The sequence below is a fragment of the Dioscorea cayenensis genome, chromosome 17 (genome assembly GCF_009730915.1).
Source record: "Dioscorea cayenensis subsp. rotundata cultivar TDr96_F1 chromosome 17, TDr96_F1_v2_PseudoChromosome.rev07_lg8_w22 25.fasta, whole genome shotgun sequence".
Taxonomy (NCBI): Eukaryota; Viridiplantae; Streptophyta; class Magnoliopsida; order Dioscoreales; family Dioscoreaceae; genus Dioscorea; species Dioscorea cayenensis.
The window spans coordinates 21,252,132-21,269,373 of record NC_052487.1 but is presented as its reverse complement, the minus strand read 5'-3'; the positions used below and the strand labels follow the sequence as shown (position 1 = coordinate 21,269,373).

At 37.6% G+C, this 17,242-nt stretch overlaps 4 protein-coding genes across 10 annotated transcripts; 2 read left to right on the top strand and 2 right to left on the bottom strand.

Moving 5' to 3' along the window:
- Window positions 1-3: 3 nt before the first annotated feature.
- LOC120280478 (protein FAR1-RELATED SEQUENCE 6-like) lies at window positions 4-4,070 on the bottom strand. 5 transcript variants are annotated; one of them, XM_039287337.1, is made up of 6 exons: window positions 3,966-4,070; window positions 1,446-3,724; window positions 1,240-1,350; window positions 1,037-1,153; window positions 844-930; window positions 4-598 (listed from the first exon to the last, which is right to left on the bottom strand). In XM_039287337.1, exons 2-5 carry the CDS (start codon window positions 3,615-3,617, stop codon window positions 886-888), a joined length of 2,445 nt encoding a protein of 814 aa, XP_039143271.1. In that variant the 5' UTR covers window positions 3,618-3,724; window positions 3,966-4,070; the 3' UTR covers window positions 4-598; window positions 844-885. The 5 variants fall into 5 exon arrangements, with proteins under 5 accessions (XP_039143271.1, XP_039143273.1, XP_039143269.1 ...); XM_039287339.1 differs by having other exon boundaries at window positions 4-575; XM_039287335.1 differs by having other exon boundaries at window positions 852-930.
- A 707-nt stretch (window positions 4,071-4,777) lies between these two features.
- Window positions 4,778-6,888, top strand: LOC120280367 (protein PGR-like). The gene is made up of 5 exons (XM_039287190.1): window positions 4,778-5,024; window positions 5,103-5,216; window positions 5,521-5,743; window positions 5,898-6,146; window positions 6,594-6,888. The coding sequence occupies exons 1-5, from the start codon at window positions 4,879-4,881 to the stop codon at window positions 6,723-6,725; spliced, it is 864 nt and encodes a 287-aa protein (XP_039143124.1). The 5' UTR covers window positions 4,778-4,878; the 3' UTR covers window positions 6,726-6,888.
- Window positions 6,889-6,975: 87 nt separating this feature from the next.
- Window positions 6,976-9,992, bottom strand: LOC120280366 (serine/threonine protein phosphatase 2A 57 kDa regulatory subunit B' kappa isoform-like). The gene is made up of 2 exons (XM_039287189.1): window positions 8,419-9,992; window positions 6,976-7,519 (listed from the first exon to the last, which is right to left on the bottom strand). The coding sequence occupies exons 1-2, from the start codon at window positions 9,565-9,567 to the stop codon at window positions 7,151-7,153; spliced, it is 1,518 nt and encodes a 505-aa protein (XP_039143123.1). The 5' UTR covers window positions 9,568-9,992; the 3' UTR covers window positions 6,976-7,150.
- A 552-nt stretch (window positions 9,993-10,544) lies between these two features.
- LOC120280399 (pre-mRNA splicing factor SR-like 1) lies at window positions 10,545-15,633 on the top strand. 3 transcript variants are annotated; one of them, XM_039287244.1, is made up of 6 exons: window positions 10,545-10,683; window positions 11,622-12,041; window positions 12,548-12,628; window positions 13,186-13,257; window positions 13,465-13,528; window positions 14,455-14,586. In XM_039287244.1, the coding sequence occupies exons 2-5, from the start codon at window positions 11,751-11,753 to the stop codon at window positions 13,525-13,527; spliced, it is 507 nt and encodes a 168-aa protein (XP_039143178.1). In that variant the 5' UTR covers window positions 10,545-10,683; window positions 11,622-11,750; the 3' UTR covers window position 13,528; window positions 14,455-14,586. The 3 variants fall into 3 exon arrangements, with proteins under 3 accessions (XP_039143178.1, XP_039143176.1, XP_039143177.1); XM_039287242.1 differs by lacking the exon at window positions 13,465-13,528 and having other exon boundaries at window positions 14,455-15,633; XM_039287243.1 differs by lacking the exon at window positions 13,465-13,528 and having other exon boundaries at window positions 10,545-10,763; window positions 14,455-15,633.
- The last annotated feature ends 1,609 nt before the right edge of the window (window positions 15,634-17,242 follow it).

The window sequence follows — 17,242 nt, the reverse complement described above, 5'->3', positions numbered from 1 at the left end:
AATATCTAATCTGATTGATTGGGTTCGGATAAAAATTTCAGTACAAACTGTTTCATAAACACTTCTACCATTAATCATATAAGCATCAAAATAAAAATTTAAACAAGAAAAATCTATCTTTACATTCAAGAAAAATGGGGTGCTACTTCTCTACAAGCAAAGACTTTGAATTAAAAAGCATAAAAAAAAAACCTAAAAATGCAAGGCAGCGAAATTAGACTATCAGAATCAAGATTCTGAGAAGCTGCACAAGCAAAATCCTAAACAAGATGGACAATTGATAAGGTTGTCCAGTTTGTGCCTTTTAGATCAGATCCTGTTGTTGTTTGAAGCTAGACAACCAGTTGAAATTTTCAAGAAGAAAACCTACATGCCTTTCTCTGATTGATTCAACCAATAGCTCTTCATTCCAAAATAGGTTGAGATACTTGCGCAAAAATTTCGAGAGGTTTCGAAGAGCCTTCAAATTCAACCGGCTTGATTGGGAAGTTGCAACATTGTATTTACTATTTAACAGCGAGTGCCGCCGTATTTGATTCAACCGGTTGGCCTTTTTATACGTCCAAGGACAGAAACTGTTTTTATAGGCGGAAGATAGCTGATTTAGAAAATAGAACTAGCTGTGTATTAGAGAGATTCAATAACAAGAAATACATTCATGGGAACAGTAGTCAAATTCATGCATAAATATCAGTACTTCAATTCCTGAGTGCATGTTTAAAGTCCAAAGGATATGGAAATATAATAGATATTTGCAACTCCTGTGTTTGTTTGTCATAATCTCTGTTCTTTGATCTATACCCAAAAAAAACTAGCATATAAAGGCATTTGGCAAAGAATTAACGGCATACCTTGAAGCCTCATTTGAGTGATTTGGAGCATCTTCTAACCTGCCCATGGGCCCGGAGGTGGCTCTGGTGTATGAGATTGCTGCAGGAAAATTACATCAACCACATCATTACCAGGGAAAGCAAATTAGTAATAAACCTTATTGTAAAAAAGTTTGAGATATTTAGGATAATATTAAAATACAAACTTGAAACATCGGTTGAAAGCCCCAACGCAAGCCTGACTGATTGTCAATTGCATGTGGGTGGTTCACTTGGACTCCAAAATGGGTACCAATAGATAAGTTAGTTGGGCTGACTTGTTCCTATCAGGAATATAGTGATTTCAGGGCATGTAATAACACGAGCATCAATTTAAAGTAAAATAAATATTGGAAAGTTTGAATCAAACAGTTAGGTTGATGCCATCTTGTGCCCAGAGATGAGAATCAAAGTGTGATGCATTTGGACCAATCTGAAGCAAATCAGGTTCACTTTCAGTCATTGATTTTCTTTGAGAAACCTAAAATTATAAAAATATATAAAAATATCAAGTTAAATAATAAAAAAGAATGCCACCTATCTTGCAGCCATATATATCTAGATACAATTGAATACCTTCTTCTTACTGGCTTCAACTATTTTTTCAACCAGAGCCTCCTTCCGTTTTTTTGGCGGCCGACCCCTTCGCCTCACTTGCATCAGATCAGGAATGTCCTCATCTCCATCCCCTATGCTCCTTCTGCCATCTGCGGTGCCACCCATAATGCTGCAATTTGCCTGAGCATCGTATGTCATGCTCTTGTGTTGCAGGTCTATTGTGCCATCCCCCACGAGAAGTTCATCTGCTGCTCCATGAATAATTTTCAATGCACACTCATATTTATCATCAGAACTTGATCCTATCTCGGCCAATCTAAGACAAGACTTGTACAGATTATCATAACGTTCTACAGGACCATTAGCAATGAAATCATTAGGAGAACAAGACAGAGTATGCCTGCGCTTGAAGTCCTTTCTCCAGCGCTCGAGAATATATTGAGATGGAATTTCATATACTTCCAAAAAGTTGAGCACTGACAGTGAATGTCTACACAGAATACCTCCATGCTGGAAGGACCCACAGTTACATTGCACATCAGCTTCATTTGCATTGTAAGTAACTCCATAGTTCTTGTTGACCTCTTTACCATCTTTCATTTTTACACACTCTCTGACTTCAAAGATAGAGATCAGCCCATCTACCTGAATTAGTGTAGGAATGCAATATAATATGGCCTTGACCTCTTCTTGGAATTTCTTAAACATGTCAACAGTGTAAACCTTGCGAATTTGCTCTTCCATATAAAGCTTAGTAATCAACTGTGGGCTCTTGTGGAACGAATCACTATCAGCTTGGCCTTCCTTCTCACAGTTATTTTGTACTGCTGCCTCATACTTAGAAAGAAATTGCTTCAATGTGCTCTTTGGGTGTATATATCCATCAAAATACGAAACCATACTCTCTTTGTGTTGAATACATGACAACCCTGCAGAAAATGTTTCTTTCACAAAAACTGGAGCCCAGGAATGCCTACTTTCATACAAGGATTCAAGCCAGGCATTGTCTTGAAGCATATGTTTTTCGATCATATTTTGCCAATCTTCTTCAAATTCTTCAATTCTCAAACAGTCATATATAGCTCTCTTGAGCAATCCTTTGACCGCTTTGTATTCAGAAAGTTCTCCCAGATTATCCTGCATTTCTCTCATTATATGCTGCAGACACATGTGATGACGAACTCCTGGAAACACTGCAGCAACTGCTCCTCGTATGGCCTGAGAATGGTCGGTGATGATAACACTTGGATGATTTCCTGACATACATGCTAACCAAGACTTAAACAACCATATAAATGCATCAACATTTCTCTCTGAAAGCAACCCACAACCTAACAACACTAAATGACCATGATTGTTTACTCCAGTGAACATCACCAAAGGTGTCTCATAATTATCCATCAAGTACATCGTATCGACCCTGACAACATCTCCAAAGTACTTGTACGCAGCCTTAGACCTACCGTCAGCCCAAAACACATTCTTCAAACGGCCTCCTCCATCAAAATCCATCAAGTGAAAGAAATAAGAGCCTGACAACTGCATCTTCACAAAAAATTGATTAAGAGCTTCCAAATCCTCTCTCCCCCAAAATGGACCCTGTAATTTCACCTCAACCTCCTCGTTCTCCTTCTCTGTGGATACCAAATCCTTTTGAATCTTTCCTCTGGCAGGAAGCTGCTTCTTGGGACCATCATTCAAATCCTTATGCGACCTAAAGAATTTAGACATTGTCGGATTAACAGGATGGTTATGCTCAAGGTTCACCTCAGTCAAATGAAACAACCCATCAATGTACTTTCTCTGCACCTTAATTCTTGCCTGGCAATCAGTTCTTGCCGACAACCTTAAACGATACGTAGACCTTTCTTGATTCTTGTACTCTCTCCGGCCCTCTTTACAACAAGTGAGCATGACCTTGTTAAGCTGCCCATCATCAAGGCTATAAAACGAGCGTCTAATCTTCGTACCGAAACCAACATTGCGCGCATACTGATTGTAGAACTCATAGACCTCGTCAAACGATTTAAAGGACAATCCAACTCTTGGGATTCCATCATTCTCTTCAGTTGCCCTCTCTTCACCATCAACCTTAGAATCAGATGCCATTTCTTTAGCATTGGGTTCACTTGCAGAAATTAGTTCAGAATCCTCATCCAGGTTCATTTCATTCACAGAACTTTCCACCATTTTACAACGAATAAAAAAGGATTAAACCTGATGAATTACAAGAATAGATTCCACTCAACTTCTCTTTTCAAACATTCATTCAAAAGTTCAAACTTTTTTCCAGCAACCTAACCAAAATCAAAACCCTAATTAAACAGCATGAAAACATAATCACTTAAGAGTTAGAAAAAAAGGAAATTTTCAGTGAATTTGAGAAAAAGGGGGGTTTTTTCTTTTGAATTTAAACATTATGAATCAAAAGATACGTATATGAAAAGGAATCCTAGGGTTTGAAACTGGAGGCACAGTGCGAATACCACATACACCATCTTACTAAACCCTAGAAAGAGATCGAGAGATAGTGAATACCTAATTCGCGATTTTTGGGATGTTTAGCTTCTTCTTCTCCGATGAATTCGAAGAAGAACGATGGATTTTTGCAGCGCAGGAGAGAGAGAGAGAGAGAGAGAGAGAGAGAGGGAGGGATTTGAACGGTGTGGATTAATTGAAGCCCATGGGCTTTTAATTGGGCTTGAATGAGGGGAGAATTTTGCAGAAAAATCCTGATCAAAAATAGATTAAAGTGTAATATTCACCTCTTGTTTAACATTCAAAGTTAGAAATTTTGGAGAATGGGATTTCATGTATGGTTTTCTTTATTAATTATTATAGGTAGGTCGAAAGGAATGTGATGAAAGATTTCTTAAAGAACAAATATAATTTTTTTTAATAAGTGTTTTATCTCTTGTTATTTCATTATTTTATTTAATATTCATTTGTTATTTCATTGTTTTATTTAATATTCATCAATAATGTATATTATTTATTATTTGAAATTTTTTTTTTTTTTTTTGATAAATATGCAACCAGCACTCCTATTAAGAAAAATCAGGGACATATACAAAACGTTCAATTTACTTTAATTTCACCATTCAATCTGAGATTCTTTTAGAAATGAACACCTTACGCAATGATGCCCACTGGTTAAAAATCGATTGGCTAAACTAAATTGTATTTATTAAGAGCTGTCATTCCTCACATATACTGATATACATCACTGAAAAAGACTTCATTTTGAATAATAGAAATTTATACAGGGACTAATTAGAAAAACCATCTACTTGGCCCATTAATGGGCCCATGAAGATCGCGTGCCCTAATGGTTAATTATTTATTTAAAACGAAGAAGTCTCCCTCCCGTTTGAGAACCCTCTCCAGCATCTCAAAGATCCAATTTTTGAAACCCTAGTGATTCGATCTTTTAGTCCGGGAAGAGGAAGGGATGGAAGCCCTAGTGATTCGATTCCTTTTCTCGCTGTTGACTTCCGCCGCGATGGCGATCAGAGCGCTGAGGCGCAAGTCTGTGGATTTGTCGGGAGTTCTTGCTGGGATTCCAGTGATGATCGTTCATATGATGGCTGGTTATCGGTATTCGATCTTATTCTTCTGTTTTTCAATTAAATTTGAGTTTTTTAGGTTTTTCTTATTGGTGGCTATGCTTTGAAGGTTTGCGGCTCTTTTGCTTGTTTTCTTTTTTACTTCGTCGAAGCTCACCAAGGTTGGAGAGGAGAAGAAGCGACGCATTGATGCAGAGTTCAAGGAGGGAGGACAAAGAAATTGGTTAGCTTTCTTTCTTTCTTTCTTTTTTTTCTCTTAATATTTTCTTTTTTGGGAGTTTATTATGGTAGTAGATAAGGTGTTTGATGTAATGCTTAGTTGAAAGTTTTTCTCCGCCAAAGAGTACTAATCTTGATTTTCGCCTTTTGTTTAAAAAGAAAAGAGATCACATTTGAATGTGATTTTTGTGGTTTACCAGAAGATTAAGACCTAAATGTTGAATTTTGTGAATTGGTATGAAGTTGCTGTAGGATTTTAGGCAAGAGGTTTCCTTTGATGGTGTGGGTTGCCTTATTTTGCATTACAGGATACAAGTTCTGGCTAATAGTGCAATTGCGACCATTTTGGTGATTGCAGCTGCAACAATGACTAAAGGAGAAGATCGATGCTTGGATACAAAAGATTCAAGACTTGTAACCTGTCTTATTGGTGGACTTATCGGACACTATGCTTGCAGCAATGGAGACACTTGGTCATCGGAAATTGGATTGCTTAGCAGTGCGCAACCTCGATTAATCACAACCTTCAAGGTTAGAATTAATTCAATGTTTTGTAGCTTCATGAGGTGAAGAACAAGTCATGGTTTCTTAGCCTATTCTATGCTTTTAATCATTTTGTCCAGCTTTGTAAAATTCTGAATGTATTACTTTTTCGCTGATAGCCTTTCCATATCTCATTGATCAGACTGTGAAAAAGGGAACAAATGGTGCAATATCCCCGGAAGGATTAATGGCTGCTGCAGCAGGTGGCTTTGTCATTGGCATGACATTTGTTCTTGTTGGACTGCTTACAGCTGATTGTACCGGTAATGTTGCTATGAAACAGCTACTGGTTCTACCTATTGCTTCAGTGGCCGGACTATGTGGAAGTTTGATCGATTCTTTATTTGGTGCGACACTCCAGTTCAGTGGATATTGCACCGTGAGGAACAAGGTGCGTATATTTCTATTTGTATACATACATAATAGATGATGATGCTCGTGATCCCAAGTGTGTATATTTCTATTTATATACATACAGAATAGACGATGACGCTTGTGATCCCATGTAAAAGTTAATGGCTACCAGTCATTTGGGAATTTTGTTATAAACAGCATTACTCATGTTCCATACTTCCATCATATGGTTTTATTGTGTTTTCCTTCTCAATGCCATGAGATCACTCTTATCCAGTAATGACTTATAAACCTTATATCGACAAGTTCTTCGACAAATTGGTTTTCTATGATATGTAAAAGCTTCTAATTTACTAATGGGTCAAATTGAGACTTGGTAATTGTTCTTGAAAAATGCAATAAGGCTTGTGATGCATGATTTTAATCTATATACATTCTGGGATTGCAGGATACATTTCTTAAAATTATCTTTGTTATGGTGCAGGTGGTTAGCAGTGAAGGGCCTACGGTAGTCAAGATATCAGGATCGAGCATTCTGAACAATAATCAAGTGAATGCTTGCTCAATTTTACTGACCACATTGCTCACTTCAATAGCTTGTGTCTCCATTTTTTAGCCACAAAGATGTCAAATTATTTGTTCAATTTTTACAGTATGAATGCTAACAGGCAGCATAGATCCACAAAATGTACAAGCAGAGTAACTTTATTTGCTATTATTATAAATTTTATAGATACAAACAAATGAGAAACCATTTGATTCAATGAAGCATCCAGCTTTAATTTTCCTGTAATTTATTTACCAGATTCTTTTCAAAAAGGTTTTTCAAGGATCTTTTTGAAGTTTTGGAAGACTCAGAGATAATGAGAAGTGAGAACACAAATTCATAATTATATAAAATGATGGGGCAACCAAGATCCAACATCAGCATCAAAGCTTTGGTACTGATCGTAAGAGAATAAACTACAAACAACAATTCCCCAAATAAAATAGATCGCCAAGCCACATCGAGCATCATGAACTCAAAACAAAGAATGGTAACTAGGCGGGAGTGGCGGCAAGAGGAGGAACTGCAACAATGGGCGCAAGAAGAGCCGTGTTTCCAGTCACTTGTTGAAAGGACGCTGCGTGCTCGAGACGCTCCCATCTCTTTCTTCGCTTCTCTTCGCTAGCCATTCGATTCTCTTCCTCCTCCTCAAACTTGCTCTGACATGTTGCAAAGAGCTCCTCGTCCATTTCTGAGAACATCTTCCTGACATTCAATGTAACATTCAGAACCGCTCGGTTCCAGTGATGCCGGGCATTCCTCTCCAAAGCAGGGATGATTAAAGGCAGTATAACTTGTCGGTTTTCAGCTATCAGGTTTATCAAGTGATCGTTATTCCATAGAAACAAAGCTCGCTCAGCGACCTGTAATAGGCACACATCTTAAATAGGCAGTGAAATGAAGAAAACAAACGAATGCAATTCACAATTTTGGATATCCATGCCAAGAACTATAAATAACCACCATGCACTCCTATGTTCAAGGAATTTAAACAAGGTTTCATTCCTTGATAAATTACAAAGTCTTATATACACAAATCAACATTAAATTCTTTCATATAATAAAACGAAGCTGAGGTTGAAGAGGCATCATTTTTGGTAGTGATGAGTATCAGAATAGCAAGGGAAAAAAAGGGGTTTCCTCAAAAGATATAATGAGAATCAATTATTTGAAACATTACCGATAAAAGTCGCACATTTTCTGGGTCATGGTGCAAAGGAGAGAGTGGATCAAGATTGCAAATTGATTTTTCTGAGCCATTAAAACCTCTTAGCTACCAATGATTAGAACCTTGCAACTTGATTAAATTTTCTCTGAATAATAGAGCCTGTGGACCTAGCCGAATCAAAAGCTATCTATTATTTATCAACCAAATCAATATGGCCTTCTAATCATTCATAGACATACTTATATAACCAAAGATTCTTCAGCAAATAGTTTGGACAAACACCATATCAAAATGAAGGGAATTTATAAGACATTGTGCCAGCCTACCAAAACTACTTGTTTGTATTCACACCAAATTAACACTTCTCATAAACTATCAATACATAGCATGTTATAATGTTAATTCTTAAACCAACACCCAAATTGCCCATCCAAGCAACTTTGTTCACCTTCACATGATCGGATTATTCAACCATCTTAACACATCCGCAAAGTTTTACAGTGAATTATGAGGACCGAATATTAGGAGAAGAAATCACTCAATGCTAAGGACAGGAAAAATATATGCAAATCATGGAGGGAGAGAAGATGCTACCTGAAAATGGGAACTGTTGAGGCAATAACCAATTCGTCGGAACAAGGGAACCATACATTTCTGAAACTCTGCCATGTTAATGGCTTCCAAGACCTCTTCTAATTCACCGAGAAACATGAGTTCTTTCTGACTACTTGTCACCGGCCAATACTTCAACAATCCCATGATAACATTGCTCGCCAACTTGGGCTCTTTTTCTATGAACTGAGTGATGCAGTATGTTAATTGCTGTAGATAAACACCTACCATCTTTGGTTTATGGAGAGGGATCAAAGCCTTCCATAGAAAAACCTTATGCTCCTCCTTAAGTGGCAATGCAAAACCACTAATCACACTTCCAAAAACTTCTAACAACTCGGCGATCCCGTTGTGCCTCTCTGTCTCAAAGACAAACCGATAGAAGATATTGCTCACCGCTTTACGGATGAAGGCCCGATGTGTCATGAACTTCCCGTAAATCCTATGCAAAACTGTCTTCAAGCAGTCCCTCTCTCTTGGATCCTCTGAATCAAACAGCTCAAGCAAACTCAATATAAATGTGTGATCTACATACTTCTTCGCAATTTTTGAATCAAGAGAGGTCGAGGAAACAAACTTGAGAAGTAAATCATACACTATTTGCAAATGTGACCATGCAGGATCAAACATAGGCTCATCCTCATCATTCTCACCGCCACCGGATGAGGAATTTGATCGGCATTTGGGAGGGAAGACTCTAAACAAGTTAATAGCAAACATTCTACAGCTTGCAATGATCATTGGCTCTGTGAATTTCATGGTGCCGGCATTTACATAATCCACAAGGTCAATCAAAGCCTGGCGCTTTAGATCTTTTTCAGCAGAATTCTTATTAGGATCAGAAAAATCGAAAACAACACAACAAACATCCACCTTGCTGAAGAAAAGATTCTGCTTTTCGGTGCTTGGGACGTCCATGAAGGACAACAAAGGCTCAATCCCGGCGACGATGCTGGAGGGGAAGATGGCGGAAGACATCCGCTTCACCGCCGCGGCACGGTTTGACAACGCAGTGTTGCCGCCGGCCCCAGAGCTCGACGAATTGTCACAGGGATTGCACGGCGAGGAATCAGAACCGGCATCGGATTTCGACGCTTTTCTCGGCAATTTGCTAAGAAATTGCTTCCACATTGTGAGTGAAATCAAACCAGAAACCCTAAAAATCACCAAACAAGGCCTAGATCTCCCTTAAGAACCTTAAGTTTTCGAATGGCAAACAAAATATACACAAAAAAAAGCCACCTTTTCTCATAATAACATAAAAAAAACCCTAAATTTCAGCGATGCCGGCAGGATTTGGACCCAAAAAACTTAGCCCTACCTGCATCGATAGAAACCTCAGGATTTGTATAAACGAAGAAGAAGAAGAAAGATCTCTTCAGGAATCATAGCAATGTCGTCCGTCGATGGAGAAGATTGCGTCAAGGAGGATGAGCGATCTCTCTTGCGGACATCGGAGACATCTCGAATTGGATCTCGAGAGGGGTTCTCGAGAAGAGGGACGATGGTGGGGTCGGAAGTGGTTTTACGGATTCCTCCCTTTTCCATGCCATTTTCCTGTAACTCCACTTACATAAAACAATCCCCCACTAAAACTTTGATGTTCCCTAGTGATTGGACCATAATTACTTATTTCTCATCTTTTTTTTAAAATTTTTTATTTAATTGAGCCATAAAAAGCATAACAAAATTAACATATTTCACCAAAAATATCTAAATATATATATATATATATATATATATTAACTAAAACGATAACCCTTATGTACATAAGTGGTATATACACAAACTAAAAATTAATCGTCAAGCCGGCATATCCTCAATATCTAAGGTATATATATAGATTAAAAATTGATCGTCCAACTGTCATGTCTTCAGCCGGAGACTTGTTTTGAGCTGATATAAAGTTTTTATTTAATTAATTTAAAAATTAAATTGAATAATAAAGAATTATGTTATTGGATGCGGGTCGATAGTTGGGTTGCCTCGCCCGAAATCCGCTTCTAATCCTGATATCGAATCGAGGCCGTTGATTTGCCTATGAACGGCTAGGATTCAAATGAGTGCTTTGATAAGGCGTCAAACCTAATCGAGAAGAGGATCTCTTTTCGCTCTCAATCAAAGCTCGCGTCTTTGGTTGTTTGTTTCTCTCCGGAGCTTCGAGCTTTTGCGCTTCGTTCGTCCATCGATCCGATCTTCTTTGGTTCTGGCTGGCGGCGGAGGTAGCGTGGGCGGCCCGTAGCCGAGGTCTTGTGCCCTTTCGTTCCATCCCTATCTTTCAATTTTTATTGATAATTCGGGATTTAGGGTTTTTTTATTACGGGCGGGTGAGATTTTAAAGTTTTTTTTTTTTTGGAATTAATGTTTCTTTTGTTGCTTAAATGATTCTTTTCTGCAAGTTTACCACTCTGCAACTTGTGATTAGAATGTTGTGTTGTTCTGGTTTTCTTTGATGTATTCCATCAATGAATGTGTATTTTGGGGAAAAGAGGATTTCTTTGGAAGTGTAGGATGATGTTTCTTCTTAAGTTTATTGCTAGGGCTTTTGTTTCTTATGGTAAAAGACCTAACTTGGCACTTGAATGAGAAGGATTTTGCCTTCCTTCTTTTATTCCTTCATTTTTGTTTCTATCTTTTTCCCACATAAAGAGTGTTTTCTGTAGTTCCTTTTTCTAGAGTTTTTCTTTGATTTGTATCTTGAGTGTTATTTTCTTCTTTTTTCTTTTTTTCTTTTTCTGTTTGATAGGTAGCTTGAGCAATATAGAAATGGCATTCAACTAGGGTGATTACAATTAGGCACCATGGAAAATCTGGCCAGGCAATGGGATAGAAACCTTCTGAATTTAGAACATATGGGTTAGAAACACCATATAATCATTCTCTTCCTCCAGCTAGTTACTCTCCCAACACTTTCTAATCTTGTTACACTGCAAGGTTTGCAGAATTATCAAGTGCCTGCAACTTTAGTGACAAAAGTAATCTATTTGGATAGCAGGCATACAACATGGAAAATTTATTTGAGAAAGTTGACAACTATGAGTTTGATCAGGAAATTTGGAAATAAATATGATTGTTTATTTGAACTTGTCTGCTGTTAAATTCTATCAGCATTAACATATTCACTGTACAACTAATCTAAACACCATAACATACTAGTAACTTCAATTTCTATAATGTGCTTGCAGGTACTCTACTGAATAGTTGAAGATTGAATGATATAAACGACTGCCATGTGCCAAGAGTGGTAGTTTTGGTATTATAATCAAAAGTCTCTCTCTCCCTATTGGATTTACAGATATAGAGTTCCCCTAAAGATGTCGGAGATAGCAACAAGTGGCAGAGCTATTGATACTTTGTTAGAGAAGGTTCTTTGTATGAACATTCTTTCCTCTGATTACTTCAAAGAGCTTTACAAAATGAAGACTTTTCATGAGGTTGTAGACGAGATCTATAATCAAGTTGATCATGTGGAACCATGGATGACTGGGAACTGTAGGGGGCCTTCCACAGCATTCTGTCTTCTTTATAAATTTTTCACAATGAAACTCACTGTGAAGCAAATGTACAACCTGTTGAAACATCCTGATTCTCCATATATTAGAGCTGTAAGTTCTCCCACTGAATTTTTAGTACCAATTAAGCTCATTTGTGCTTTTATATGTCAGTCCAATGCATACTGTTTGATGTTTTTAGAGGGATCGTTGCAATTGTTATTAAGTTGAGTATATGCATGAACATGCCGCATTTTCTTGTGGTTGAAGCTTGTTTACAATCGGAACTTTTTAATTCACTGTGGAGTTAATGCCCGGAAAATGGCTTAGTTGATATCATAAATTCTGTAACTTCACTTGTAGTTCAAAATACACCTGCAGTGGGGCTATGAAATTTATTCCCAAGCTTTGATATTGTGTTTATTTAACATATTTCCTATTTACTGCTTATACTGGAGTGTGTTTCTTGTTGATTTTGAATTGTGCCTGGGGTATGAATGTGCCTGCATTAACCTGTTAATTTATTCCCAATTTTTATGATTTGTGTCCTTGTAATATATAATCTAAATTTCTGAATTCCAAGACTTTGAGGGATTTAATTGCCCCAAGTTGTTTTGCAGATTGGTTTCTTGTACTTGAGGTATCTTGGTGACCCCAAAACATTATGGAATTGGTTTGAGCCTTATGTCAAAGATGATGAGGTATTCATCTCCTTCCTACTCCAATCTTTTTCTTCTTTTTGAGCATTCAATGTGGTGGAAGTTGTGGTGTGAACCTTTGGAATACTGCAAACATATTTGTAGCCCATTAGGCAGTTCATTTTGTACCTGGTTTAGACCTAATTTGATTCCTACTGTGACTGAAATAGTTTCAGATCCAATATCTTGAATGGAAAACAAGTCATTCATTTATATTGGGCCAGTTTGGTTCCATTCTGTATTTTTAAATGTTATGCATCTGTCTTTTGGCCAAACCAGTTAACTAGCGTTAGGGCCTTAGACCTTTGTGGTTGACTGCACAGTATCATCACATGTGTATTAAACAAGGAGACTGCGTAAGTATCTTTTAAGGTTTACCATTTCATTTACAACTCCAATCTGTAGGAACATCACAAGAAGACATTTACATCAAAATTTGTTCTTGGCAGTTGAATTGGAATCAGTAGTTTGTTGTGATTGTTTAAATTATATCTGATAGGTTAGAGGTGTGCCTTGGTGTAGCATCTCTACATTATACCTTCATTCCCTTTCTATTTCAGGAATTTTCTCCTGGTTCTAATGGCAGGAAGACAACCATGGGTTTGTATGTGCGTGATCTCCTTCTTGGACAGGTCAGTTGCCCTATTTTTTTGCTAATTCCAGGCTGTGTCCATTTATTTAAATTTGTTTGCTTGGTATTGGTTTGATTATTATGTTTTAAACTATCATACTTGGGCCATGTGAATTTGCACATTAGAAAGCACCTCTATAGTAGTTCATCATCCTGTAGATGTCTAAATTCTTTCATTACGACTCATCTCTTTATTTGAGATTTTTAGCTTTGGTTTCATATGGAGGTTGCTTTCAGAGGACAGCACATCTCTGTCAACAACTTTGTATAAGGTTTGTCATGTTGATCCTGAAATGAAATGATTTATTAAAGATATTGAATAATTTATTTTTTATCTGGTAACTGTGCTTCAGATCAATTTCTTTTGCAATCTTTTCCATATCTGTGCTTATAATTTATGTCATTGGTTTAATGATTCTTTGGAAAATTGTGTTTTGTTTTTGTGAAGGTGGGGTTTCTTCAGTGTCAATTAGACAACCTAGAGTCTAGAGATCAAATATTAGTGACTAATTGTTGTCTAAATATTGTCTGCTCTAGTTTTAAGGAATCTTAGATGAAACAAAAAAAAAGAGTTTTTGTTGGTCATCTGATAAGGATTCTTGGATGCTTATTTTGATGATGTTTTTTCTTCTAATATCTGGACAAAGGACAACATTTCACGTCTAGCTCAAAGCCAAACATTTTTTATGTAATGAACAAATTCATGAACAAATTCAGGACGTTACTAGTTCATGTTTTAAGTTTTAACATATGAGCTTGTGGTGGATTACTCTTTGGGATCCATCTCGAGAGGTTTTATATGTGTGTTTGCACAAGAAAGGTCCTGAAGAGCCGAAGGCAATGTATGCAAAACTATCTGGCTGAATCTCCAATAATGGCAAAGCTAGAAACTTCCAAAACATGTAAAATAACTAACTGTCAAACTGTGGAACCATGACATCTGTATATACATAGACAATGAGCTAGTCTGTCATCACATTTTCTTCACTATAGGCATGCATGTCTTACTCTTACTTCCTAGATACACCAGTGTAGGAAAAACATAAGGTCATCAATAAGTTTTAAATTTGAACATTGGCTTCTAGTTTATGCTAATAATTCAACAAGCAATGATAACTGTCTTGTGTTCTTTATTGGCATTACATTTTATCAATTGGGTTCAGAAATTTCATAATTTCTATTGCATATATTGTTGCAGTACTATTTCGACACACTTTTTCCTCGCATTCCTGTTCCCATCATGCGGCTGATTACCACCAACCTTGAGAGAATGAAGCTTCCAACAAAGCATTCTGGTGTTACAGGAGAATCTAGTCGGCATGGATCAGATGACACTGCCCGCCGCCCTCCTTCAGTGAAAGCTGCCCTGTCAGTTTCATTTGGTCAGCGAGCCCCTCATCGGGCATCCACCAGAGATTCATCCCCAGTTCGAAGAACTTTGCCCATTCGAGAAAGAACTGATGGTGATGACTTGAGAGACTCATCGCCCAGCAAGCGCCGCTCACGCAGCCATGATGGACCTGACCGAGACCGAGACCGGGAGAGGGGGCGTGACAGAGAAAGAGACAAAGAGAGGGACAGGGACAGGGATAGGGATCATGATAGAGACCGTGACAGGGGCCGGGACCGCAACCGGGACAGCAGAGATCGACGTAGTGATCGTGATAGCAGGGATAGGCGCAGCGATCGTGATAGCCGGGACCGAGATTCTTATCGGTCCAGTGGGAGGCATGACCATGAAAGGAATGGCAGCAGGGACTATGATCGGCACAGGGATTCTAGTTCTCGCCGGAGCAGAAGCCGGAGCAGGAGCCGGAGCCGGAGTTTGCAAAACCACGGCGGATATTCAGATCGCATCTCCAGCCCATTTAAAGATGCAAGCAAAGAGAAGCCAGCTGCTATTTCAGGCAATCTTGCAAAGCTCAAGGATTTGTATGGTGATGGAACTTCTAATAATGACAGTGCAGATAGGTTTCGGAAGGATACAAACACTGAAGAGGTTTTCAGATTGGGAGCTTCTACTTGGAAATAGGATCCATTCCATCATTCCAAGAGTTCTTAACAAGGTGAAAGCTTTCAATGTCAAGCCTCATTGATGGAGAATAGCACAATACTGTCTTTAGATAATCTCCGCTTATAACTCGAAAGAAGAAGTCGATTTGCTTGGATATATCACATGGTAAACCTACAACATGAGGCCTGTGAGGGAAGAACCATTCTGAGGATGGTTATGTATTAGTGTGTTCTGAGAACTAAACTACATTACAGACATGTAGTTTTACAATTTGCATTTATTTTCTTCATGTGCTACTGAAGTATATCTCTCTGCTTCAAACTTTAATTACAGATCTTTTCACTGATAACATGCTTTGATTTATTTGCTTGTGATTTTAGCAATGTTCCTCTTGGTGATATGTCTCTCGACATCCGTCAAAAACCATATTAATTGATGGTAAATACCATGTGATTGCTGTGCCTGGTAGTACATTGATGAATTATTTAATGTTGCCCATTTATTGCTGCAGCTCAATCTCCATGCATCTTATCTTTTATATATTACTTCTCAAAGAGGAAATCAGAGATATGGAGAAGCAGACTTGTTTTCTGTTTCTGCTGCTGCTGGTGTCCATGAAATCACAGGCATTGTATCCAGCGGCACAGATCTCTTACTTGACGGAGGCCTGCACGGCCGCAGGGTTCGTCTTCGAGGCGTTCACCGTCTGCTGTGACTTTGTCGCCGAGGCCGGGCTTGCTTGTCTCCAGAAGCATTTGGGAAGCCTTGATTCAGCGGAAATCCCGGACTTGAGCTTGTTTGAAGGTTGCATCCAGAGCAGGAATGAATGAGTATCTGGTTTTTGCTGAAGGTATTGGTTTAGAGATTAAAGGTTTTTGGTAACACCATAATATGTTTTCTTTTAATGTTTATACATATGAGACATGGATGGAATTTTTAAGGTTGTGATGTGTTCTTGATTTTGATGTTTTATGCATAATGAGAGAGAATCAAATTGAAGTTAATTATTAGAGACACCAGCAATGCAGATGGTCATGTGTCACATTTATGCACATCCCTCTCTTTGTGGAAAGCTTGATGGTCAGTAACATAAATGTAGGGCCTCTAAAATTTATTTCAACCTCTTATCTCTGGCAAAGTTAAATGCCATGTTTTCCATTTTTCCTTTCTAATTTAAATGGTAATTTGGATTTAAAATTTTATTGTGTAAATGATTAGTTTGATATATTTAATTTTTTTTTTGTAAGTATGTTTGGTAAATGAAGTATTTAGATATTAGGTTCATATTTTGTAAAACTTACATTTAAACATGTTTTATGTAAATTCCATATACTTTTGAAAATTATTTAAATACTTGACAATAAAAATAGTTAATTATTTGCTTGTCATCATATTGAGTAAAGTATACATTAATTATTTTATAATAATATTTTTTTAAAAATAATTTGATATATATATATATATATTTTTTTTTTTGTAAAGTTGATAAACCATAACACCCTAAAAGGTGCGTTTGAGGGACAGTGACAACAAGACTTTTTATTTTTGTGTTGTATTTGATTTGTAAATGAGGTGTGAGTACTGAGTACATATAAAAAAATAACGAGAAAAACTACAATTTCATGGTTTTTTTTATACTATAAAAAATTATGGTATTAAACAGTATTATTGTTTTTAAATAAAATAAATATTTATAGTGATATCTTAGCCACTGTCCACTTTTATCGACCACTATTCACCATCACCAGTTGGCCACCGGCGATCGCCATCAACAGGGTAATGGCCACCCGGCGATCACCATCAACAGGGCAATGACTACCGATAACTACCATCAATCAACCACCGTTGACTACCACTGATCAGTCACCAACATCATTTGATCACCGTCAGTACTAAATCACTTGCCATGATCAACCATCGTGGCCGGCCGATCACTGACATTATTTCACCATCGTCGCTAGTAAACCATTAA